Raw genomic sequence first — 27,640 nt, 5'->3', positions numbered from 1 at the left:
AGATCAGTTTCTGTTGGATACGTAGATTGGAATGCTATGAGCACATGCCTGTCACAATAGCATGTAGAATGAAAAAGAGTACTCAATGGGCCTAACTCTACTTATGAATACTTACTGGCTTCTATTTCAATTGAGAATTTTATATTTAGCTGCATTATTAAGGTGGTTTATGATTGTCATACTCTGGGTTTGGGGGCAAAATACTGCTTCCTGGTTTTATTACAATAAACTATGAGCACTTAGTCACCCAAGAAAAATCCCCCTCCAGTAATGACACCATCAATTCAATCAGTAGGTTGACTCTGGTGAAAATAATAGTTATTCCAGCCATCAGAATCTGCCAATGTGGCCCCTTCCTTGCTTTGATACCTAGTTTGCCTCTTCAAAAGGACCTGATCATTTTTACATTACTATTTGTTGTGCCTTGCCACTGAATCAAATTCTCTTCCATTCTGATAGAATAAGATATCATATCAGAAATTTTCAGTTAATCTCAAGTTTACTTTTCAGGTAGCATGCAGATGGCTTGTTCATAGGTGCATTGGCTGTGTTGTACTCATAAATAACAGTCTCCAGTTCAATTCCAGATCTGTGCTGAATTAGCTGGTCTCAGTTGATAAGGGGTGGGGAGGGGGAGGCGGGAAACTCGACTTTGTTGGGAAGAATTCATTATAAATATTCAGCCATTGCTGATGTGGTGAATGTGTAAACACAAGGCTGTCCCTTAATCTTTTTTACTTCTGATAATTTTATTTTCTTTAAATGATGGCATGCTATGCCAAGTTTGTCCACACAACAGGCTGGACCCTCTTTTTAAAGTCCCAGTAGCCATCTGTATAAGCAGCCAGAGATACCAAACATAATGAATGTATCTAGGTGAACCTTAGGCTCTGAGTGCTCTCATACGATTCCCAGACTCACACGGTAACTCCTGTACTGTTAAGTTTCCAACCTCAGATATGCTGGTGAGATAGGTACCACACAGGCACTTGTCCATTGAATTCCTTGGATAAGGAGCATTGTGGCTACCTGAAAAAAAAAGTACAGGAAAGAAATACAAAGCTTCTCACAAAAAGGGAAAGGGAAAAACCAATACAGACAAGAATCTATAAAATCCAGAGTGTTAAATTTAACAGAACAATGTGGCTAAGTGATCTAGATAGGAGCTGATATGCTGGCAAAGTCAATGGCGATAGTGGGAATGCAGCAATAACTCAATGCCTTTTCTTGATGAGTTGCAAGTTATGCTGAATCTTGCTGTCAACTGTTAACACACCACGTTTGTGCTCAGTTACTGGATTTTAGTAAAGGCAACAATTGGGCCTCAGCACTCCTTGGCCTAGGGAGGTGAGGAAACATTCATCCAAGTCATAGAATGATATAGCACATAAGGAGGCCTATTGTGTTTGTGCCAACTCTTTGAAAACTATCCAATAGTGCACTGGCTCCTGCTGGAAAGTGCATGTGCTGATGTCAGATTAAGACAGGGTCAGTTACGGCTGTGACAACATCAAACAGTGAAAATAGGCTGCTGATACTCAGACTTATCGAAAATGGTGTACTTGAAGGCAAAAAGCTGCACTTAGGAACTGTACGTAAGTACAAATCAGAGCCTTTGGTAGTGGGTGGTGGAGCAGGAAGAGGTGGAAAAATGCAGGATGAAAACCACCAGGCTTTATTTTCCACTTGCAATGAAAACAGGAAACAGTGCCAACGCATAGATTAGCATTTGAAAGGGAAACATAGGTTAACATTTCAGGTGAAATCTTTCAATGTTGCTCCCCTTCCTAGAAAATGCATTTATTTACAAAACTGTCATGGTCAAAAAAAATGTCTTGTCTTGTGAAAGCCTGAGGCAACGGGTAACTGCTTGGAAATTAAAGAATCGTGATAGGGGTTAGGAGAACTTTTTAAGTTAGTTACCAAACTGCCTTGGGGAGTGTGGTGAAAGTTGAACTTTCTGTGTTAATCCAATATTTTAAATATGTGGAAACAAGGCTGGAGCTTGTGTTAAATGGTTACTCAACATCCCCTATTAAAATAAAACATGATAGAAATTTAACAAATTCTACCAGCAAAGATTGGCCAAGGTGCAGCATAAACACAGGGAATCATATTTTGTCTTCTTTCCAGAAGCAAATAACATAAAATACAATAAAGATGTAACTTGCCAAACCCAGAATGATACACATAACTGAATAAGACAGCTTAGCTAGTTAAAATACTAATTAAAAACAAGTCCACATTTCTGCACGTTCTTCCATTTCAGTAACATTTGAATTTGTGCATGTTGTAAACAAAATATTACTGGTATAGCTTTTCTTATATGTGTCTTAAAAAAGTTTAATTGAACTGCATAGTCATGCTGCAGCTAGCTTTAAATAGAATAGTACAACAGTCGGAGTATGAAGCCTGAGCCCAGAAAAAAGAAACTGGCAGATTTAGGGAGTGTTTCTCAATAAATCCTTCCAAACTGTACCATTTCAGTTGGCAGAGCTCTGAGTTGGGCTGTCTTACTAAGTTGGGAATGGCTACTGCACTAGATATATATATATATGCTCCCTGTCACAGAGTAACAGTGGCACTCTTGCAACTTTCTGAACTAGAGCTTCTGGCCTCAGCTCATTTGTGAATAGTGCAAGGGTAAAGGCAGCTCAATCAATCTATGCCGCATTTGCAAGATTCCTTGCATCCAGCCAAAAGCAACACTGATAAAAGGTCTGTTAATATAGTTGCTCAGCTGCTCCCTCAATAGGCAAAAACGAAAATAAATATACAGGGAAGGGATTCAAATCTTAATCATTTAACGACCATCATAAAGTAGTAATAGGTGTGTGTTTTAATTTGGACAGTTTCTCTAAAGCAGTTATCTAAAAGTTTATTAGTTCAAGAGGAAGTTTAGAATATATGCAGGATTCAATGACCACTACACTACTCAGATGTGTAGTCATGTGCAGTTAAGGAGATGAGAATCAGAAGATTTCTATATTCTTGACTGGCTTCCAATTTCAGTTACGTAAGATTTCTGTAATCATTGACAATTCAGTTGGGATTTAGAGCTTTTTTTAAAAAACACAAATAGCTTCTATAGAATTCTGCTCATATGGTGCCTTTGCAGGCATTTGCCTCAAATAATGGGCATACCTTAAGGGCAAACGTGTAAAGTCAAGCCACACTGAACCACATCATGTTTAAGCCAACTGGTGCAATGTAAATCCAAATTTGTGACTGCCATAAAATCAGCTCCTAATCTTCGCTGAGCCAGGAGAAGCCAGGCACTTAACTCTCGGGTAAAGGAAGAGTACAAAGGGTACATTTCTCTGGGTCTAGTTGATCACACACTAAGTGCAGGTGGACCAGGGAGAGCTAAAACAGTATGGAGAGAGAAAAAATACAAACTCAGGTTTAAAAAAATTTGACGATTAGCTAACTCGAATTCTACCTGTAAGAAACAGGATGTTCACGAGGTTACAATCAATTTTGTTTTCATAGATCCAATTCATCTTTTTAAAATGAAAGTCCAGATGATTTGAAATCTTATATTTTAGATTTTAAAAGCAATAACAGACCTTATAATACAGCACTTCCTGAGCCAGGTAAAATGTTAACAATAGAGAGAAAGCACCTGCAGTACTTTGAACTCCATAGCAACATTTATGGTCACAAACATTCTGACTCTCCCAGCTGTTCCAGTATTATAAACAGAAACTATAGCCATTGGTGACACCCTGTTTATGCATTCAAGCTCAACAGAACATACAGCTTGTCTCGTGCATTATACAGTGGCTCAAGTTATTGTATAAATTACACATCATATAAGCAATTGAGGGGCATGTCACTGCCATCATATCCAGACAACTGTACCATAAATTCCAACTTCACTTCCAATTCCATGCAAAACTATGTGGCGCCATGAGAAATTATATCATTTGTTAATGCAATGGTTGACAAGTTTTACCTCTTTAAGCCAATATCTGGAATAAAAACTAAAAAAAAGGTTGATTATTGTGTTTATACCACTTCATCAGCACTACACTTGTTGTATTTGTTTGGTCAAGCTCATTTAAAGTTCACATTTTTGCCACCTATGTCAGTTTCAAACACACCCAGATCAGATATAACAGAGGTTGACTGGGCAGTAAAGCTCCCTAAAGACTCTCGATAATTGTTTTTATCCCCAACTTCAGAAATGAACCCACAATAAATCAGACATTTCCATTCCATGCCATTTAGGCCTGAGAACATTCTATAAATTCTGTGCAGTGACTCCATACCAAGCATGAATTTAGTTGAAACAAAATCCTAGCTCTTCTTGTAAAGGACCCTTAGAAACAGCTGAAAAGTGATCATAATCTGGGCTGAATCAATACCCAGGTTTTAAAGGTGAAAAGACTGTGTGCCAACCTAGTGTGCTATTTAATCATACAGCACAGAAGGTCATTTAGCTCATCGTGCATAAGAATTAGGAACAGGAGTAGCCCATTCGGCCCAATGAGCATGTGCCAGGTTTTTGAAAGATCTAGCCAATTAGTTCCACTCCCTTGCTTTCTTTAAAGCCCGGCAACTTTTTCCACTTCAAGTATTTATCCAGTTCCCTTTAGAAAGTTATAATTGAATCTGCGTCCACCACCCTTTCAGAGGCCACATTGTCGATTATAATAACTACCTGCATAAGTGTTCCCCCCCAACCACTTATGACACCTCTGGTTCTTTTCACAATTACCTTAAATACATGTCTTCTGATTATTGACCATTTTGCCACTGGAAAATTTCTCCTTATTTACTCTACTAAACCCTTCATGATTTTGAACACCTCTGTCTAATCACCCCCCTTGACCTTCTCAGCTAAGGAGAACAACTCCAGTTTTTCTAATCTCTATGTTACCACATAATGCCCATGTTTTTTTTTAAAAGAGAGTATTTATATACAAATTTTAAATGTTGCTGACACACATGGCCCTCGCTGATTTCCAAGTCTTTTGGAATACACCTAATCCTCCCCCAACTCCCTTCTTCTCCTAGTTCCCCCTTTCCCTTTCTAAAAGTGTCAACTGATGCTAGGATACAGTGTATGAGGACCAGAAGCCCTTCGGCAGTTTGTCAATAAGGGTATTCTCCACACAAGCCTAGACCGTGATTGTTGGCAGGCATTTATTAGAGAGTGCCATCAAAGTATGTTCAACTTCAGTCTCACTCAACACTACATATATTTTCTTAAGAGGGACCAGCAGCTTCAGATGAAGGATGGATTGATAATTTCCCCTTCCTAGCTTGAAATATTAAGGGCAATTTTAATGCCACTCAAATGAGATTAGCAAACTCAGCACAAATTAATAAGAAAATCATAGGCCATTTTGGTTTGTATGGTCAGTAGCATGTTACATGCTAAATCACTGGGGGGCCATGTGATACAGCTTTGAGAGTATTTGGTTCTGGGTTATTTTACTGAAAATTTTTTGACAATTAATGTTGCTGCAATATTGTAGAGAACCTTCTGCAGAGTGTGTGGTGTTAACAAGATATTCATACTAAGGGACTAGTGCAACAAAAATGCCAACCTTCTGTTGTTTACAATTTGAGTGCACCTTATGAAATTCAGGCTCTCCTGTCAAAGTATACTCTCTGAAATGACAACTGTTTTAATACATTAGGTTTCCTTTTTCCTCAGTCCTGTCTTCAGCAGCTGTGAAGGCAAATGGAAAGGATGCTCTTGTACGTTAGATGCTAACACATTTTCCTTGTTTGACAAAGAGGCAGTGAACACACTGAGAAATGAGAGACATACCATTCATGTCTCCTGGTTAAGATTAGACTGTCTGGAGACTTTCCCCCAACCTCCGCCCACATTTTTCTCACTGCTCCCAGGTGTATGCTGCAATGAGCTCGGAAACAACACCAACGGTAATGAGGCGTGGATAAGCAGCTCTCACACATTGTTCAAAGAGAACAAAATTTGACAAGAAAGCACCTTAAAAGCAAAACATCTCTCCCAAATTAACCTGATAAAACAGGGTCAAAAAGAGAATTGTGAAACAAGGGAATGGATTGGAGGGGTCAGATCCACAAAGGAAAATATACTCTTTCACAGTTCCTGAAAGAGTGTTCTGCTTAAACAACACAAATTTTATACAAATTAAAAAAACACAAATTGAAATGTTGAATAAATTATGATGGAACACGTGGTACTTATCATATACAGTCTGTACACCCATATGTGTTGTATAAGCTGCAGTCAAAAATCTCAGTACCTACACAGGTACTATATTTGTTATTGAGCACAGTCTAACCTTTCATTTGACTTTTCAGCATCTAGTAACGATGGTGCTGGGTGCATCATGCACTGAACTACACAAGAGAAACACCCAACAGATTCTAAAAATATTGCCGCCAAGTCTGAGAGAAGGCCTCTGACTCTGAATTTATGTACATAATTTATTAACCTTTTTTGTTCTAAAAACCTTTTACTTTAAACTCTTTTGTTGCAAAGTCCTTCATGCTCTCTGGTAAATGATCGGCATCAGCTGATGTATCTGATGGGGTCCTAGGATACATGGTAATAGTAATGGGGGTATTACAGCATTGCCGAGCAGTTCTTCACTGGTCTGTTTCCCCCTTTCCTCCTCTGCCTCACAGTTAAATTTTCAAGCTTTTAACCGTGTCCAGTCTCTTTCTCAGTAGTTCTCCAATCTCCTGAAGGGAACGCTGGTAGCTGCTTTGTATTTTACCTCGCACCGTCTGGGAGAACTTCTGCTCATCCTGAAACCAGCAACAAAAAGAATTTTTATTTTTCAGTTCCTGCAGTAATCAGTTATGAAGAATAATCTACACTGAATGACTGCAAAGCACCCCAGAAATTGCATACATCTCAAACTATTTTGTGCCTTTTTGTGTTCATGGTGCGGGATACCATTGCTTGGGAATGGAAGACTTTCCATTTTAGGGACTGGGAGCAAGTGTTAGATACTCCTGGTCAATTGTAGCAACATTGTGAATAAATCTTGCTATGTTTTGACCTCAACAGTGATCTTTGGCCTCAACCCCCTACTGTGCTTGTGATATTTTTCCTTACCTTTGTGCCTCTCCATGAGAATGCTAATTGAATGCCAGCCTGACTTCAGTAGTAGCACTTACCTTAATCAGTAGAGTGTTGGGTTCCAGCCCCCATTCCAGGGCTCTAGCATATAATCATTTTATTGTAGTACTGAGAGAATGCTGCATTGTCGAAAACATATGTCATACGCAAGATGTAATTCTTCTGTTGTGCACAAAGCAGTATTCACTCACCCCTCTGACTTTAAAGGGAGGAACTAACTCTGAGGGAAGTAATTTTACTTGCTATAATGCATTCTAACACTAGCAGCTTTTTAAAAAATTACTTTGAAGATTTTGCAATAGAGTCCAACAGGCACTCGTATGTTGGATAAACATATTGTGGAGACACTTCAGTGACTTCAGCCAAGATACAGTAATCTTTCAGGATCCAACTGCCTCCTAGTACTGGTGCAGGCACAACCAATTTACAGCTACTTTCTCCTTTAAGACAAATGAAATTAGAAACTATTCTCTGCCGCACTTCACACCTCTTATCATTGAGCATCGCTCATTGTTTGTGGAAACTGTTACAAAGAATAAACAAAGTATTGTTTGACTGTTCAGTTAATAAAGTAAGAGTCATACAGACTTGAAACATCAACTGTATTCCTCTCTGCAGATGCCATCAGACCTGCTGAGTTTTTCCAGGTATTTGTTTTTGTTTCAGATTTCCAGCATCCGCAGTATTTTGCTTTTAATACAGTAAGTCCTCACTTAAAGTTGAGGTTGCCTCTCTGGAAATCACGACTAAGTGAAAGAACTTCATGTGAATCATGGGATCCCACAGGAATCAACGTTAACCCCTTTGGACATTTCTTGCCCAGAAAAACCAATGCACAAGCTGAAATACTGTACTGTACATGTGCAGCACTTTGCATTCCAAGCTGGAATAACTTGCAAAATAAAAATAAATCACTGAATATAACAAAAAAACTGTATGAATTCAAATTAGATATACAAAATCACCCAAACAAGCCCCGAGTAGAACACTTCAGTGTCTCACCCGCAGCACTCCTAAAACTCAGCTCAACTTTTTGCTAGTTTTCTTTTCCCACTGTCAGCCCCTCTCCGAAACCTGAACACTTTCCTGACAGTCTGCAGGGGACCATGGACGGAGCTGGGGTGGGGGTCCCAGTTACTCTCACTTCACCACCCAGTTGGCAGCTTCCCGCCTCAAGCCGCCACGGAACCTTTCCTTTTCTGGGTTAGACTCCCTGCCCTGTGCTCCTGGATCTCAGACCTCGCTCTCTCCTTGAAGTCTCAGCCTCTGGTGCCGGCAGCTGCTCCGGCATCAAAATATGGCAGCGGCTGGCCCACGATGCAGTGCCAGCAAAGGGGTGGGGCAAGAGTGCAAACGATGTAAAAGCGAAAATGGTGACACAAATCAGAAAAACAGGCCCTAAAGAACAAAATGTTAAGCAGGGTGACAAAGCGAGAACTTACTGTATTCTGCCTTTTCTTGGACATGTGATACCAACACCGAATCATTTTGTTCTATTTGAAAGTTCCAGGGAGAGGCTTTAAATACAAATTTTAAAGAAGTTCAACTTGGGCAGGACTGACTGATTTCCTCAGAACCTTCTGGTTTAATGCTGTCAACTATTCTTAAGTCAAATCTCACCACAATTTCCACCAGTGGGAACTACCCTGGCAATGTACAAAATGTTTTTTTTCAGACACAACCAAATTTGGATAAACAACATCTACTACAGTTAGGCTTTCTCATTTTGTTTTGATTATTTGGTTGCCTGACACCCATCACCATGCCTAAGTCTCCAAACCAAACTGCTGAAAAATACACAAAGCTGTCTTTGTTTGGCAGATATGGCATGCATACTCCCTCTAGGGGCAAGTACACTAATTTCTAAGAATTCAGTCACAGCCTGACAAGAGTCAAGGCCTAGGGACCTTCAAATATTAAAAGCATGTAACTGCCTAAAACAATGCAGCTCACCAACATATAATCTTCCTGATGATTATCCCATTTGAACCTACCTATTTTTAAAAGCAATGGTTTGCAGGGGCACCTGCACCAAACTGAGAATTCCAGTCCCCTAGTGAACATGATTACCCTTCAGATCCATCAATAATTCAGTCTGGCTGATAAACCACATCTGCAAGAGGATAGTCACTGGCTGTGTACCAGACAACTGACAGTCCTTCAGACAGCAAATGCAAGGGACTTTACAGCCCTGCAGTTGTGCATAAAACCTCAGTTGCTGTTCTTCATTTTCCAGGCAATTTGCCTCAAAGTAAATCACCAAACTAGTCTGATTTAGAAGATAATTACTCCCATTACTGAAAATAGAAACACTTGTGGAATTTACATGAAAACACATTATTTAATCTCTACCACCATATCTTTCAAATACACAATGTCCATCTTACTCACCTATCAGAAGAGGGTTTCAGTCTCATTTCAATGCATTATCTCACTTTACCCTCCTCAACCTCTGTAGCATTTGACATGGTTGATCAAACAGAACATACATGGTTCGATTCCTATCTATCTAGATTTGATCAGTGCATCTTCAGCAATGGCTTTGCTTCCATTTGCTGCACTGCCACTCTAAAGACTCAGTTCATAAGATAAGTAGGAGGAGTAGGCCATTTGGCCCATCTAGCCTATTCCACTATTCAATAAGATCATGGCTGATTAAATTGTGGCCTCAAGTCCACTTTCCTGCCTTTCAAGTCCACGTTCCCCGTTAACCTTGACTCCCTTGTCGATCAAAAATCTGTCTAACTTAGCCTTGAATATACTGAATGACCCAGTCTCCACTGTTCTCTGTGGAAGAGAATTCAAAGGCTAATGACCCTCGAGGAAAAAAAATCCTCTTCATCTTAAGTGGGAGACTCCCACTTAGATTCCCCAACAAGCTAAAATATCCTCTCAGCATCTACACTGTCAAACCCCCTCAGAACCGTTTATGTTCAATAAGATCACCTTTCATTTTTCTAAACACTTATGATCCCAGCTGATGTTGCTACTGGACAAGCCAAATCCCAGGCTAACCCTGATAGATCCTAACTTTTATTTTTTTACATAGGTAGGTGGACAGTGACTACTGAAGAGTCACAGGAATCAGCTGATGAACTTTTAACAAAAGAATAAAACATTTATAAAATATCAAAATATGAACTATATTACAAAACTCCTTCACCCACAACTATACCTTTATAGAAATATACAGAATTGTAAGGATAACACAAGTTACAAAAGCTATTTTATACTCTAATGTTGACAGTAAGTACACAGTCCATGTAAACCATTAGGCGACCTGTGGTCAGACACACCACACTCTGAATCCAAGTGACAAAGGCCACCTCATCCAGATGATATGAATCTCTCCTCAACTCCCCCCAGGCGCTTGTCATACTGTGAGTGAACTGGTCTCACTGAACTCCATCTTTCACATGAGGATTTCCAATCTCCACTCTCCAAGAACTCGCTTTGGACTCTTCTCCATTTCTCTCAGATGCCTTCCACATTCCCTCTCCCCTGGGCCGACACATGCTTTCAACCTTTCTTCCATGCACTCTCTCTCACTGACTCAACTATCCACAGTACGCCAGTCGCCATCGTGCCTGGCCGTGACCGCCCCCCGTGTGCCCTCTCTCTCGAGGGTGTGTGTGTGTGTGTGTGTTTGTCGCTCTCTGGGCCCCTGCTGCTGGCACAGTTTTTTTCTACCTTGTCTGTTTTCTCTCCTACAAGAGTCATAAACTCATCATTAAAATGCAGGCACCTTTTAAAGTGAAACTAAAACTCAACTTATTTTCTTAACAGACAAATACGGAAACACAAATCAAACTTAAACACTAAACAGATATCTTATTCTGAAAACACACCCAAATACACATAACTTACTTAAACTCCTAGCAAAACTCCATTGAGTATAGGTCCAATCTGCTCAACCTTTCCTCAACCCCTTCATCCCAAGAATCAGACTAATGAACCTTCTCTGAAATGCTTCCAATGCAAGTATTTCCCTCCTTAAGTAAGGGGACCAAAACTGTACACAGTACTCTAGGTGCAGACTCACTAATGCCCTGTACAGTTGTAGCAAGATTTCCCTACTTTTATACTCCATCCTCCTTGCAACAGAGGTCAACATTCCATTCATCGTCCTAATTACATGCTGTATCTGTATGCTAACTTTGTGATTCAGGTACAAAGACACTCAGATTTATTTGTACAACCGCATTTTGTAATCTCTTTCCATTTAAATAGTATTCTGCTTTTCTATTCTTCCTGCCAGAAAGGACAATCTCACATTTTCCCACATTATGCTTCATCTGCCAAATTTTGCCCACTCACTTAACCAGTCTATATCCCTTTGCAGACTCCTTATCCTCCTCACAACTTGCTTTCTATCTATCTTTGTATCATCAGCAAATCTAGCTACAGTACAGTCTGCTCGTTCATTAAAGTTATCATAAATAGTTGAGGACCCAGCACTGATCCCTGTGGTACTCCACTAGTTGCAGTGTCAACCTGAAAGTCACTCATTTATCCTGACTCTCTGCTTCCTGTTAGTTAGCCAATCCTCTATCGATGTTAATATCATCCTCAACACTATGAGCTCTTATCTCGTGCAGTAACCTTTTATGTGGTACCTGATCGAATACCTTTTGGAAATCCAAATACACTACACCCATTGGTTTCCCTTTATCCAGCCTGCTTCTTACAACCTCAGATAACTTACTTGCCAAACACAATTTCCCTTTCATAAAACCATGCTGGCTCTGGCTGATTGTACTGTGATTTTCTAAATGTCCTGCTACTTCCTTAATAGTGGATTCTTGTATCTTCCCAAAGACAAATATCTATCTAACTGGCTTTTCGTTTCCAGCTTTCTGTCTCCCTCTTTTCTTGAATAGTGTTATATTTGTGATTTTCCAATCTGCTAGGACTATTCCAGAATCTAGGGAATTTTGGAAGATTACAACCAATGTATCCACTATCTCTGCTGCCATTCCTTTAAGACTGTAGGATCCAGGCCATCAAGTCCATGGTACTTGTCAGCCTTTAGTTTTCTAGTACTTTTTCTCTAGTGATCATGATTGCTTTAAGTTCCTCCTCCCTTTTCCAAGGATAATTTCTGTGTCTTCTATGACACAGATACAAAATGCTTGGTGAAAGTCTCTGCCATTTCCTTGCTTCCCATTATTAATTTCCCAGTCTTACAATCTAAGGGACTAATGCTCGCTTGAGCTATTCTTTTCCTTTTTATATATTTGTAGAAGCTTTTAATGTCTGTTTTTATGTTTCTTATCAGTTTTCTCTCATACCCGTTTCTCCCTCTTTTTCTTTTAGCTATCCTTTGCTGGTTTCCAAAATTTTCCCAATCTTCTGGGCTACTGTGAATCCTTGCAGCATTGTATGTACTTTCTTTCAATTTGATACCATCCTTAACTTAGTTAGCTACAGATGATGTGTCCTTCTCACAGTCTTACTTTCTCAATAGAACATTTCTTTGTTGAGAGTTATGAAAAATCTCAAATGCCTGCTACTGTTTCTCTACAGCCTTACCAATTAAACTATTTTTGTATTCTACTTTCGCAAACTCTGTCTTCATACCCCTGTAATTGCCTTTATGTTTAAGGTAGTAGTTTCAGACCCGTATTTCTCACCCTCAAACAATGTGAAATGCTATCAGGTTATGATTAATTCCACCTAGAGGATCCTTTACTATGAGCTCATTAATTAATCCTGTCTTACCAGGTCTAAAATAGCCTGTTCTCTGGTTGGTTCCAGAACACGTTGTTATATGAAACTGTCCCAGGTATGTTCTATGAACTGATCCTCCAGGTTATCTTTGCTAATTTGATACATCCAATCAATATGAAGATTAAAATTTCCCTGATTATTTTAGTACCTTTCTTACAAGACCCAAATTATTTCTTGATTTATACTCTGTCCTACAGTGTAGCTACTGTCAGGGGGCCTAAAAACCACTTCCACCAGTCACCTCTTTCCTTTGCTATTTCTTACCTCCACACAAATTGATTCTACATCTTGATCCTCCAAACCAGGATCATTTCTCAATATTGTTCTTATATCATTCTTTGTTAACAGAGCTACCCACCTTCTTTTCCTTTCTTTCTATCCTTCCAAAATGTCAAAAAGCCTTGAATATTCAGGTGTAAGCTATGGTCACTTTGTACCCATCACAGAGAGATGTTGCAATCTTATCATTCTCATTTATTTCTATTTGGGCTATCAATTCATCTATCTTGTTGTGAATGCTATGTGCATTCTGGCAGAAATATCTTAATCCCATCTTTTTACCATTTTTCCTTACTCTGACCTTATCTATTGGTGCCCTGTTATGTTTGTACACTGTCCCTTACTGCCACACTCTTGTTGTTACGATCTCCATAGGGACAGCTAAAGTTTAAAGAGAAATTCAACACCCAGTGGTTAACTGTAAGAAATTACTCCACAAAATAACACAGTTTAAAAACAAATAGATTTTACTACAAATAATCAAATAAAACAAACACTAAATAAACACCGTCTTAGGTGAATACTTATATTTTGCATTGAAAAGTGTAATAAAACACAATCACGTACACTTTAGACTCTAAAATTCTCAGCTGAACCTCCCATTTTTCCCTTAACTTCCCACAGAAAGTCTTTGGTTATTTATCAGGTTCTTGAAGGTTGTCCGCTTTTTTAGGTCTAGCTCCAAGCTTTTCCACAGCTCCCTTATAAGGTCGAGGACTTTGCAGCTCAAGCCTGAATGTCACCCACAATTCCTGCACAGTGATTTTGACAGAAAATTAGGAGCACCCCTGTTTTCTAATAACTCTATTCTCCTGGTCCACAGCTGTAGGCAAATTCTTTTCCTCTGTCTTCTGAACTCAGGGCTTACACTCACCAACTTGGATGCTTTATCTCCAACATCAAAGGCCTCCTGACTGCTGTTCACAATGAGGTTTACTGTAGATTTCTTCCTCTAGCTCCAAGCGAGGCAAATCTTCCAGCCTCTTTTCCCATCACAAACTCCATCTCCTAACTGAGCGTGAACTCCCACCTATATCCCGCATGATGAATAATAAAGTTGGCATTTTCTCAGCATAAGGCGCAAGCCTGGCTAACATTTATCTAATTTGTTCCCTCGAGTTAGTGAGCTGCAAACTACACAAGACTAAAGCTGCAACTGTCTGTGATATTTATAAGAAAGCCCAAAACTTGATCCCAAAAATGGCTTCCTCTATCCTCTTCTCCATGGCAATAGGAAACACCCTGTCTCCAAGTATAAATGTTAATTAGCTATCTCTGAAAACAACAGCCATAGAAACAAAGAGGCAGTTTTCAGCACAACTATTTACAATCCTGATACTGGTAACATCTCTATGGCTTTCAGGAGACTTAAAGTCTTTTGATTGTGGACATAACAACAGCTGTGATTGTCCTCAAATGTAAATATTGGTCATCTCCCTTTGAGTAACACAATTTGAGTCTTCCCTTTGATCCTTATTAATTACCACACAACTTTTACAGTCATGTAAACTCCAGCACAGAACACATGATCCCTCTCATTTACCCTAAATTTAAAGATACAGTTCCAAACTATAACCCTCTTACAAATCAAAAGATACAGTCCCAAAACAGATGAATATGGAATCAGATATTCACAACATTATCATGGCCTGTATAGCTACCCTGCACTATTGCCTTGCTCCTGAACTTTTGAAATCTTCCCCCACTTGAACAATTCCCCCTACTATTTAATTTAAAGCCATCTCTACAGCCTTAATTATACTATTTGCCAGTACACTGGTACATGCGAAGGTTGTCCCAGTGGTCTGGATTCCTCTTTCCCCAGTACTGTTGCCGGTGCCCCATGAATCAAAACCCATTTCTCCCACACCAATCTTTGAGCCATGCATTCAGTTCTCTAATCTTATTTATCCTATGCTAATTTGCTTGTGGCTTAAGTCATAGATTATTACCTTGCTGGTTCTGCTTTTTATTTTAACCCCTAGCTGCTCATATTTACAGCAGAACCTCTGAGTCCTACCTATGTCATTGATACCCACGTGGACCATGACAACTGGATCCTTCTCCTCCCATTCCAAGTTCCTCTCCAACCCCAAGATGTACTTGACCCTGGCACCGGGCAGGCAACACAGAACTTCGGGACTCATGCTGTCTGCTACAGGGAACAGTATCTATTTCTCTAATGATATTGCCCCCTACTATAACTACACTTCTTTTTACTCTCCCTACTTGAATGGCCCCTGCGCCATGGTGCTATGGTTAGTTTGCTCATCCTCCCTGCAGCCCTGCCTTCATCCGCACAAGCTGCAAGAACATTGAACCTGTTGGACAATTGCAAGGGTTGAGGCTCCTCCATTGTCACCTTCTTGATCCACACAGTTCCAAGCATCTATCCTTCGCCTCTGGCTTTTCCTCAGCTATATGATGCTCTGAGGTGACATAATCACACATGCAGTCAGCTTCCAAATGAATGCCGACGATTCCCGGGGATCTCTCGGCCATTCCTTTTCACAACTACCTGAATTGTGTGCTGTGAAACTTCTTGTGAACATGAAGTCATGAGTGAGAGTTTAAGCTTCTTCCGCCAAAAATTAAAGACTGGAGCTTTTGATCTTAGAGCTTGTCACAAACTCCAGTCCTTTGTCACTCCTTCAGACCGAACAAGAACAACGAGAACCACTGCCATTACATTTGAATGTGAGCTGAGCTTCAATCTTCATATCCTCGCGACGATTAAGACAGCTTATTAGCAACTTTTGCAATCTGACCCAGCTGATTCATTCTGTTGGTGAAACCTTTACCCAAACTTTCCAGGGCTGTTTATTCCAAAGATTTGTTAGATGGTGTTCCTTTATCCACCTTCTGGAGCTTCCTAGGCCCTGCGATCTGGAAATCTTACTCTAACTCACTCCAAAACTCTCTCCTATATCTGTTCTTCTTGGGATGTTTTGTATGTCAATTGCTGTTGCTAACAAAATAAAGAAGCTAATTGATACAACACATCACAATATCTATATTTACATCTACATTCTATTATTGTGTAACAACTGTGAGATAAGTAACTGTTCAATTTAACTGAAGTACTTTCTTCATTCTACTGTTAATGTTTCTGTTCCAGCAGTTATAAAGTGATCATAAGACTCAAAAGTGGAATTCTAAGTCCCAAGCGACCTGCTTATCAGGAAGTTTAAAGATTATACCCAGCTTGTATGCACATCAGTACAGTTGCATTTTTACAAACACCCTGTAATGCCAAGTAATGGAAAAATGCCAGCAGTCTGGTCAGAAACTGGAAGTTGAGTTTTATTTATTATGGTACAATATGTATGTAGGAGAATTAATGACTGCAACATCTGTACTGTCTTTCTTCTCCATTCCCTTATCCTCCTTGTTTGAAGGTGTTGGCTTGTGATGGGTATGGCTCTACTGATGTCTTCTGATACACTACTTAATTAGCTATTTTAGATGTGTGATCCTGGGCAGGGACTGTGGCAGAATTCAACCGTGAGGGAACGTACACATTACAGCAGCATATGCAGCAGAAGGGGACATTTTCATGTACTCCCTTAGGTAATTTGGTACTCTCAAATCTATTAGCACTGTGTGGTTTGTAAGGCAGGATTCACAAAGGTTTTTCTTCTTTGGAACAATGCACTACAGTCAGTCACAGCAGACATTATTTATGACTTTGGTTAAATCTGTTTTGGTGCTGTGGGAGTAAAAGAAGCCCAAATCGGAAAGATTTAAACATGGAGTTGCAGAACTCTAGTTTCCAAGGACATGGAAGACGGTGTTGTCTTTCCCCTGGGAGGAGGGGATAACTGTGGTTTTCAAAAGGGAAGGGCACAGTAAATCAGAGAGTAGAGACAAGGCAAGACAGAAAGGTACTAATATGGGAAGTGATAAACAGACTGTGATAGGAAGGGATAGAGTACAAATCTAAGAGTAAATCTGCAAATAAGGCTAAAGGTTACAAAAATAAAAGGGCAAAACTAAAGGCTCTATCTGAATGCACGGAGCATCCAAAACAGAACAGGTGAATTGATAGCTCAAATAAAAAAAAGTAAGTACGATCTGATAGCCATCACAGAGACATGGCTGCAGGATTACATAGATTGGACCTGAATATTTATGGGTGCATAACATTTAGGAAGGACAGGAAGCAAGGAAAAGGCGGAGGGGTGGCTCTGTTAATTAATGATGATATTAGCACAATAGAGGGATGACCCAAGTTCAGGACCAGGATGTAGAAGTGGTTTGGGTAGAGATGAGAAATGATAAAGGCAAGAAGTCACTTGTAGGAGTGGTGTACACAAACATACCCACATGGTAGGATAGAGTATAAAGGAAGAAATAATAGGAGCTTGACAGAAAGGTAGGGCGATATCCATGGGGGATTTTAATTTACATATAGACTGGAAAAATCAGATGGACAAAGGTAGCGTGGATGAGGAGTTCATAGAATGTTTTTGGGACAGTTTCTTGGAATAGCACCTTCTGGAGCCAGAGAGCAAGTTGTACTAGACCTGGTATTGCACAAAGAGATAGAATTAATTAATGACCTCATAGTGAAGGTGCCCCTAGGTAGCAGTGATCATAATATGATTGAAGTTTACATTCAGTTCAAGGGACAGAAGAATGGGCCCAGGGCTAGCATTTTAAACTTAAAGAAGGGCAATTATGAGGGCATGAAAGCAGAACTAGCTAAGTGAACTGGCAAATTAAGTTAAAGGATAGGTCAATAGAGATGCAGTGGCACACATTTAAAGGGATATTTCAGAAGACACAGAATAGATACATTCCAATGAGAGAGAAAAATTCCATAGGGAGGGCCCACCATCTGTGGCTAACTAAAAAAGTTAAAGACAGTATCAAACTTAAAGAAAAATATGATTATGGAAGGGCGGGTGGCAGGTCAGAAGATTGGGCAGAATGTAAAAAAAACAGCAAAGAATGACTAAAAGATTACCAAGGAGGGAAAAATTAGAGTACAAAAGACAGCTAACTAGAAATATAAAAAGATAGTAAGCGTTTTTACAGATAATTAAAAAAAATTAACATAGTGAGCACTGGTCCTATAGAAAACGAGTCTGAGGAATTAATAATGGAAATTAAGGAGATGGCAGGTGAACCGACAGTTATTTTGCATCGGTCTTCACTATAAAGGATACAAGTAACATCCCAGAAATAGCTGTAAATCAGGAAATGGAAGGGAGGGAGGAACTCAAGAAATCACCAGGCAAGTGGTACTGAGCAAATTGTTGGAGCTACGGGCTGACAAATCCCCAGGACATCATCTTAGGGTCTTAAAAGAAGTGGCTAATGAGATAGTTGACATGTTGGTTTTAATTTTCCAAAATTCCCCAGATTCAGGAAGGCTCCATTAAATTGGAAAATAGCGAATGTAACTCCTATATTCAAAAAGGGAGGGACAGAAAGCAGGAAACTACAGGCCAGTTAGCTTAACATCTGTCATAAGGAAAATGTTAGAAGCTATTATTAAAGATTTTATATCACGGCACTTAGATAAATTCAAGGTAATCAGGCAGAGTTAACATGGTTTTGTGAGAGGGAAATCATGTTTAAGCAATTTATTGGAGTTCTTTGAAGAAGTAACATGTGCTGTGCATAAAGGGGATCTGGTGGATTACTTAGATTTCCAGAAGGAATTTGATAAGGCGTCACGTCAACATTATTGAAAATAAAATCTCATGGTGTAGTTGGTAACATATTGGCATGGATAGCAGATTGGTTGGCTAACAGGAAACAGAGTAGGCATAAATGGGCTATTTTCTGGTTGGCACAGGGATCAATGCTGGGGCCTCAACTTTTTACAATTTACATAAATGACTTGGATGACGAGACCGAAGATATGGTTGTTAAATTTGCTGATGAAAAAAGGTAGGAAAGTAAGTTGTGAAGCGGACATAAGGCCACAAACGAACATAGATTGGTTAAGTGAGTGGGCAAAGATCTGTCAAATGGAGTATCCTGTGGGAAAATGTAAATTTATCCATTTTGGCAGGAAGAGTAAAAAAGAAACGTTATCTAAATGATGAGAGATTACAGTGCTCTGAGATGCAGAGGGATCTGGGTGTTCTAGGCATGAGCCGCAGGTGGTTAGTATGCAGGTACAGCAAGTAATTAGGAAAGCTAATAGAATGTTATCATTTATTGTGAGGGGATTTGAATACCCTCATTTGAATAACTGTATTCAGTTATACAGGACATTGGTAAGGCCACATCTGGAGTACTGTGTACTGTATTGATCTCCTTATTTAAGGAAGGATGTAAATACATTGGAAGCAGTTTAGATAAGGTTTACTAGACTAATACCTAGAATAGGAGGGTTGTCTTATGAGGAAAGGTTGGACAGGCTAGGCTTGTACCTGCTGGAGTTTGAGAAGCTAAGAGGTGATTTGATTGAAACGTATCAGGTCCTGAGGGGTCTTGACAGGGTGGATGTGGAGAGGATGATTCCTCTTGTGGGAGAAGCTAGAGCTAGGGGTCACTGTTTAAAAATAATGGGTCGCCCATTTAAGACAGAGATGAGGAGAAAATTCTTCTCTCAGAGAGTAGGGTGTCTTTGGAACACTCTTCCTCAAAAGTCAGTGGAAGCAGAGTCTTTGAATATTTTTAAGGCACAGCTAGATAGATTCTTGATAAACAAGGGAGTGAAAGGTTATCAGGCGCATGTGGGAATGTGGAGCTGAGGTTATAATAAGATCAGCCATGATCTTATTGAATAGCAGAACAGGCTTGAGGAGCCAAGTGACCTACTCCAGCTCCTAATAAGGAGAGGTAGCCATTTACAATATTAGCTAGCATGGGGATCAAGAAGGGAAGGTGATGGATAGCATACTGGTACCAGGATCAAGAGAGCGAGTGGTAGATTCATTGACAAAATAAGATCAGAGAGGAATGAGGGTGGATAAAGAAACACAAAATATCAGAGCAAGGGCAGGGGGAGGCTGGAGGAAGGTTTCCTTTGGTGGGAAAGGGGTTGGCAAGCAGCATAGCTAAATAAATGGTCTCAATTTTAGGGACAGAAAGTCCAAGAACTCCTCCCTGTTGGAGGATGGAGGTGTCAGGAGAGAGAGGGTTAAGAGAATAGTTCATAGTGGAAAAAGTAACCCTGAGATAACCTTTGCTCTTCGGGATGATTTTGGAATAGAGAAAGGGCAGTTTTGGAAGAGGTCAGAGAGTCCCATAATGCTTGATGTGATTCAGCCAGATCTGGTATTGGTAATGCATGGTTAAACCAGCTGTGAGCTGAATATGCTCAAGTCTGCACTCCATAGAAAAGTTACATAGGAGGCCATTCAGCCCATCTTGTCCATACCAGCCCAAGGACACCCAGGTGCCCTTTCTAATCCCACCTTCCTGCACCCAGCCCATAGCCCTGCAGCTTACAGCACTTAAGGTACAGATCCAGGTATTTTTTTAAAAGAGTTTAGAGTTTCTGCCTCTACCACCAACTTGGGCAGCGAATTCCAGACACCCACTGCCCTCTGTGTAAAAAAGTTCTTCTTCATGTCCCCCCCTACACCTTCTGCCACTTATCTTAAATCTATGTCCCCTGGTTTTACAATTCTCCACCAAGGGAAACAATTTTGGACTTGGACTTAAGGCAGCGAAGATGGAGGCGCCATACTATGGGGAATAACCAGGATTGGGGAGACGAAGGCATCAATGGTGGAGGAAGTTAGTGGTTGAGTAGACTGACAGCTACAGAAATATATCAGTCAGTGGAAGCCCAAAGGCTATGCAGTTGGCAGCTTGAAAGTGCCAATGTAAGTGATTTGGGGGAAGAGTTTCTGTTCCAGGGATGGACACAGAATTAGTGTTGAAAGGAGGTAGGATGATGATAGCGGTGTGAGATATATGAAGAAGTGGTCAGAAAAACAATGTGAGGTGAACAGGTTAAGGTGGCAATGTGATTATGAGTGGCTAAATTTTTAAAAGAGGACAGATTCTGTGCATCAGCATCCACAGCAGTAGCATACACCAATTCCTGTAATTTCAATGATGTTCTTTACCAAAAGGTTCTGCTGCAATTTCATAAACTGAAATGCAATATTGATGCAACAGCATCTCATCAAAGCTCCTCCGACAGCACCTTCCAAACTTGCGACATCAACCACCTAGAAGGACAAAGGCAGCAGATGCATGGGAACACCATCAAATACAGGTTCCCTCCAAATCACGCACGATCCTGACGTGGAACTATATTGTGGTTCCTTCACTGTCACTTCCTAACAGCACTGTGGGTATACCCACACCACCTGGACTGCGGCGGTTCAAGGCCGCAGCTCACCACCACGAGCAATTCTTGAGGGCAATTAGGGATGGGCAATAAATGCTGGCCTAGCCAGTGATGCTCACACCCCGTTAAAGAATAAAAAAAATTATTAAAGGAAAAAAAAAATGACTGCCAAAATGCTGCTTTTAGTGGGAAATCTAAAAGGAAGTTACAGGAAAATAGAAGCAAAATGCTGTGGGTGCAGGAAACAAAGGCTAGCTTTCCCAAAATAAGCCATCTCTGCTGCTAGCATTGCCCCTCTTCTTTATCACTTCTAAAATAGAGACTGAAAGGAAACTATCAATGTCAACATTATCCATTTGCCTGTTCCCACACCTCAGTCAGTATTTTTGGCATTATCCTCAAGAAGTTCTCAAGAGGCCAGAGTATGATGCAGGGACAATTCACAATCATTTGTGAGGAAATGGTGTACCGCACAGAAAAAACAAAGATCATGAAGAAATCTGAAAATAAATGATATTCAACAGGAAACTCCTGGCCTTACTCTAGATTATTCTGTACCTCAGCAGCTGAATGATTTTCCAGTGTCAGCTCTTCAAGTTTCAGTGCAGTAAGTGCCGACTCTAATTCTTTAAGATGGTTAACCACTTCAGACAGGAAATTCTGTAATCTGGCCACATAGTCCTGGAAGCTGCTGAAAACAATCGGCTGTGGAAACATGTGAATGTATTGTTAGATAATAGGTTCTACAACTTGATAGGATGAACTTCTTCAAGTGAACATTAGTAACATCAATTTATGACCCAAAAGTAATCGGAAACAAAACTGCCATCAGTTCCTCCCAAACACACTCATTCTCCAAACTACTTAACAGGCCACCTGAGATGCTAGGATGTCTACATCTGCAGGCATCATCATAAATGAATCTGCTAAATGGAATTTCCAGTCAGGTTCTGTGGTGTTATGCAATATGACCAGGCAAAATTTTAACTTGGTACCCCTCTCTCCATATCTCCAATGTGGACTAGATTGGGTATGATTCGACAAGTGTCAGCTGAGCATGCACATTAGACATCCTCTGGCTGTGGATAAGTACCTAGGGAGTTGTATACACAACAACATTTAGGTTTAAGATCCAACTAGAATGACTTGATACAAAAATTATGTTGAATTTAAAGTTAGCTGATTGGCAGATGAGACTGTACAGAGAAACAGTGGAATATTTTTTAAAATATTAAGTAAGGTAAGGTAGAAGTGTATTGTAAATATGTCTAATTTAAGAAAGAAAACCAGTATAGTTTCAGGATGTGGTAAATAAATGAAGATTAGAAACCAATTAAAATTGAAATCGATGGATTATAATAATTAAAAAGCTGAAGGACAGCATGAAAAAATTAGTTCAATTTTCATTGAAAATTGCCATGTGACCATTAAAAAGACAATTTACATCTATTCAGCGCCATTCACCCTCAGGATCTCACCAAAATGCTTTCCAGCCAATAAAGTTATGTTTAAATGTAGTTGCAATGTAGGAGAAATTTGCAGAGCTCCGGAAAAGAGCTGGGGATTGAGAGTAATTGGGTAACACTTTCAAAAAGTCAGGCATGATGACTGAATGGTCCAGCAGAGGAGGAAGCTGGCTTACTGCACTGTTCCGGTGAAGCTCAAGGCAAGTTTGAGGAACAGCACCTCATCATTTGATTAGGCATTTTGCAGCCTTCCAGACTCAAAAGTAAGTTCAACAATTTTAAACCATTATCTCTGCCCCATCTCCCCTTTTGTTTCCTTTTTTGGGCATGTTTCAGCTTTTCCCTTATTTTTGCTTTCTGACAGCAGCACACCCCTGCTCTGGACATGGCTTTTGTTTCTTTCCTTGTCCTATCATCATTCCATTTGGCCCTGTAACACTAACTCTTCCACCATTCATTATCTCCCATTTTCCACCTTATCACAGACCATTCTTTTGTCCCTTTTCCCCACCTAAGCTTTGCTCAAAACCTACTATATTTCTAACTTTTCCCAGTGACCTGAAACGTTAACTCTATTTCTCTCTCCACAGATGCTGCCAGACCTGAGTATTTCCAGCATTTTTGGTTTTTATTTCAAATTTCTAGCATCTGCAGTTTTCTGCTTTTCAAATAGTGAAGTTGTTGGAAAGATGGGAGTAAGCATAGGAAGTGGTGAGAGGAGGAAATATCATCAGAGAGGATGTACATGGAAAATATAGAGAAAAGGGCATGAAAAGAAACGATACAGTAAGCTTCATAGGATTTTACAGGGCGTATCAGTTTGAAAGTGCTGATTTTTTTTCAAAGGCAATGCACTGGAGGAAACGGACTCTATAAGGTGTTTGTTAAAATAATTTGACAGCAGACTGCCAAATCACTGCCATGCCATGTAGTGGACACAATGGCATGATTTTATGGTATATACAGAAACTAGTGTTTTTATGATACATACAGGAACAAAGATTTTATTTTAAGCAGTGCTGGAACAATCTCAAAATGTTCCCTTTCCGCCTTCACCTGAATTCCAAAAGTGGATTAGTGCCTTACGCTCAGTTCTTAGTTAGATTTTGGAATTCTTTTATTACCCTACCCCACCATCCAATTAAAAACCACCCGCTTTTTGAGTCCCTCTGAGGGCATCATTATTTTTTTTTTGCAACACTAAGATGGGCAAATGACCTAGATGCAGGACTCTGCCACTGCTGCCCAATGAATAAATTCAGTCTACAAGTCCTCTAATTTTAATCTCCCTGTGGGAATAGTGCTAAATTTTGTCACCTGATTATTTCACTCTTTAAATGAAACCACATCAATCAGTGGAATTAACTCAATGTTGCTCTTTTGTCTTCTATCTTTGTAATTCAATGGTGGTACAGATTCGGCTCGGGTAGCATTATGTAAAAGTACAAGAATACAGTGAGAAAATGCATCAGCTCAAACAAATAGTCTATCTCGCAGATTAAACCATCTGTTTGCTTTTTAACCATATCCCTTGTCGCTACAGAGCTGTCTCCAATTGTCTCTTTAATCCATTTATCCATTGTTTGATTCAATATTCTAGTTTGGAAAGCATAAGCTGCAAGCACTGTTCTATCCACTTCAATACTTTGTAGGTCAGCTGGGCTTTGCTGTGTAATATGGAGGCCTGTTTACAGATAAGAGACCATCTCCTTGTCATAGAGGTCCACAGCACAGAAAAAGGCCCTTCGGCCCATCGAGTCTGTGCCAGTCAAACAAGTACCTAACTATTCTAATCCCATTTTCCAGCACTAGGCCCATAGTCTTGTAAGCCATGGCATTGCAAGTGCACGTCCAAATACTTCTTAAATGTTATGAGGGTTTCTGCCTCTACCACCCTTTCAGGCAGTGAGTTCCAGATTCCCACCACCCTTTGGGTGAAAACATTATTCCTCACATCCCCTCTAAACCTCCCGCCCCTTTACCTTAAATCTTTGCCCCATGGTTATTGATCCCTCCACCAAGGGGAAAAGTTCCTTCCTGTCTACCCTATCTATGACCCTCATAATTTTATACACCTCAATCATGTCCCCCCACTCAATCTCCTCTGCTCCAGGGAAAATAACCCCAGTCTATCCAATCTCTCCTCATAACTAAAACTCTCCAGCCCAGGCAACATACTGGTAAATCTCCTCTGCACTCTCTCTACTGCAATCACATCCTTCCTATAATGCCGATTCCATTACGCAATACTCTAGCTGTGGCCTAACCAGCGTTTTATACAGTTCTAGCATAACCTCCCTTGTCTTATATTCTATGCATCAGCTAATAAAGGCAAGTATCCCATATGCCTTTTTAACCACCTTATCTACCTGTCCCGCTACCTTAAGGGACAGGCGAACATGCACACCAAGGTCCCTCTGATCCTCGGTACTCCCCAGAGTCTTACCATTCATCGTGTATTCCCTTGCCTTGGTTGTCCTGACCAAGTGCATCACCTCACACTTATCTGGATTAAATTCCATTTGCCACTGATCAGCCCACCTGACCAGTCCTTCTATATCCTCCTGTAATCTAAGGCAATCCTCATCACTATTTACCACCCCACCAATTTTCGTGTCATCCGGAAACTTACTGATCAACCCTTCTTTACCACCACCCACAGTCAACATCACTAAATGTAACATAGTCTGGAAATAAGCTTGAGGCCTTCCAGTGTGGTTTAATTCACTGAATAAAGTAACTTTGCTAACTGTGAAGCACTTAGATGATCATATTTCTTTTCTTAAGGTCTCTTAACCCTCTCCAACTTCTTACCATTGTGATGTTGATCTCCTTTCTTTTCTTCTTTTTCTTCTGTAAACTGGATTTTAGCGGCCGGAGGACATTACCACAGTAATAAGATACCCACAGGATGATACAGACTGTCTGAGATGGTAAGAACAGGCCCAAATTAATTAACCTCATTTCTTCTTCGCTAGGCACACAGTACTCTAAAATGAGCTGTTCTCAGTGTTGAACACATGGAAGACAATTTTCACAATGGAACAGAGTAGTTAAAAACTACATACACAGGTAAATCTTAATAAAAACACTGCTGATTTGTCAATGCATCAGACGGTCTAGAAACTGCACAGAACAAAGAAACAGAAACTGAAATTGTGTATTTAAAAAGGGTTCAAGACCGAGTAGGCTGTTGGAATGGTGAGGCACAATTCAATTAGCCTCCTCTCCTGAGCTCCTTATCTCAAGGCCTAATCCCAGCCCTGAGAAGGGTGTTTTTCCTCAGTTTGCAACATTAGTATTGGCAATTGTCTGGGAGCATGGTGCTCATACATCCTGCCAAGGGGAGAAATTTGGATTGTAAAACAGAGGGTGGCATACATAGCTAGACAAATAAAATCCTATTCTCAACAGGGTGATGATAGAGGTTACCTAATGTAGGAAAGGTATTTTCTCATGGGAAGGGAAAAAAACAGGGAGCCACACTCTTCCAATTCTCCAACAAATACTTTAAGCAAGTTTGTTATACTATTATAAACAACAATAATTTTTTCTTTGTTTAGCATAGTCTTATGGATTGGGTAGAAGGACAAAACACAAAACAGCTACCAGTGGGAGTGGCTTGAAATTCAACACGGACTGATGGGATGAGAATCTTTCCCCTCTGCTGGCTACAAGGATCCTGATTCAGTCGAATGTTAAAAGCTGACACTAATTGTAGAACCAGAGTAGTACACTGTAAACACTAACAAGTTTTCATTTAAATTTTAACCACTCTTCTTCAGTGCTCAAAAATGTAATATAAGCCCAGGATTCTGCACTGGGGTTTTATTATTTCAAAAAATAATTGATTTGGGGTAAATTAAGAGAACCTGAGGTTTTTTTTATATATAACAATAAAAGGCTGAAGTAATTTTGTGACTGCTTACCTCAACTAAAAAGACAAGGTTTTCTAAAAGTTCTGGTCTTGTTGTACATTCTGTTTCTTTCACTTCCAATAAATTTCCTTTACATGTAATGAATAACTCTGAGAGGGAAAATACAGACATTACAAGAGATGTCCCTCACACACACAGCAGACTCTTTGCTCCACTGTTTTCATGCAAGTTCAAAAGACGATTGTAGAGATTTGCAGATACTGCAGACACACTTTTCATTTTGGCTTGCCTCAGTTAGATTTAGGTTTTTCAGAGAATCTATTTAATTAACCATTTCCTCATCCCCTCCAAATACTGTCTCCTTGGTTCCAGAAAGTGTTTACTCATATTTAGGCACATATGTCTAATCTATAGGTGCTGGTAGCCACACACAGAAGCTGAGAAGTCAGTGTTGGCAAGCTTTCCAACTTTGGGGAGAGCAAGAGGATAACGAGGAGGAACCCAGGCTGATCTTTCTCTACCCTAGCCCGGGGACACTGGGAACAATTACAGTGCATCTCTGCTACCCTGGAGGTGGCCGTATTTAGAAAATTTCAATGATAACTAAAATGTTTTGGACAGGTCTTGTAGGACAACAGTCAGGTTTTCAACAAAGGATCTCTAGTTCAAACTTCCCTCATTTCCAAAAAATAAAAGGGATCAGCTTCCAGTGTACCCAGATGATAAGTGGGCACCAACAATGGCGGTAAACCAACAGAAGCTTTCGGCATAAGCACTGGCTCTTACCTGGAAGAATTTAAAAATAATAATCCTTCATTATACTCGACTCACTAGAAAAGCTGATATTTATTGCCCAACCCAGTTGCCCCATGGTGGCAGTGGTGGGTCTTCTCCACAGCTGCAGTCCACGTGGCGAAGGTACTCCCAC

At 40.1% G+C, this 27,640-nt stretch overlaps 1 protein-coding gene and 1 long non-coding RNA gene across 7 annotated transcripts in view; both read right to left on the bottom strand.

Moving 5' to 3' along the window:
• Positions 1-27,640, bottom strand: part of LOC144687835 (uncharacterized) — a 239,690-nt gene that overhangs the window by 122,458 nt on the left and 89,592 nt on the right. The window lies entirely within an intron of this gene.
• naa25 (N-alpha-acetyltransferase 25, NatB auxiliary subunit) overlaps positions 6,419-27,640 on the bottom strand; it is a 97,397-nt gene continuing 76,175 nt past the window's right edge. For all 6 annotated transcript variants that reach the window (XM_078554352.1, XM_078554355.1, XM_078554351.1 and 3 more), the window contains exons 21-24: positions 26,764-26,861; positions 25,649-25,759; positions 21,927-22,073; positions 6,419-6,756 (exon numbers count right to left, since the gene is read on the bottom strand). In XM_078554352.1, the coding sequence (XP_078410478.1) occupies positions 6,634-6,756; positions 21,927-22,073; positions 25,649-25,759; positions 26,764-26,861 (479 nt within the window). In that variant the 3' untranslated portion in view covers positions 6,419-6,633. The remainder of the gene's footprint in view (positions 6,757-21,926; positions 22,074-25,648; positions 25,760-26,763; positions 26,862-27,640) is intronic.

Source organism: Cetorhinus maximus, chromosome 12 (assembly GCF_964194155.1).
Source record: "Cetorhinus maximus chromosome 12, sCetMax3.hap1.1, whole genome shotgun sequence".
Taxonomy (NCBI): Eukaryota; Metazoa; Chordata; class Chondrichthyes; order Lamniformes; family Cetorhinidae; genus Cetorhinus; species Cetorhinus maximus.
This window is presented reverse-complemented; position numbering and strand designations above follow the sequence as displayed.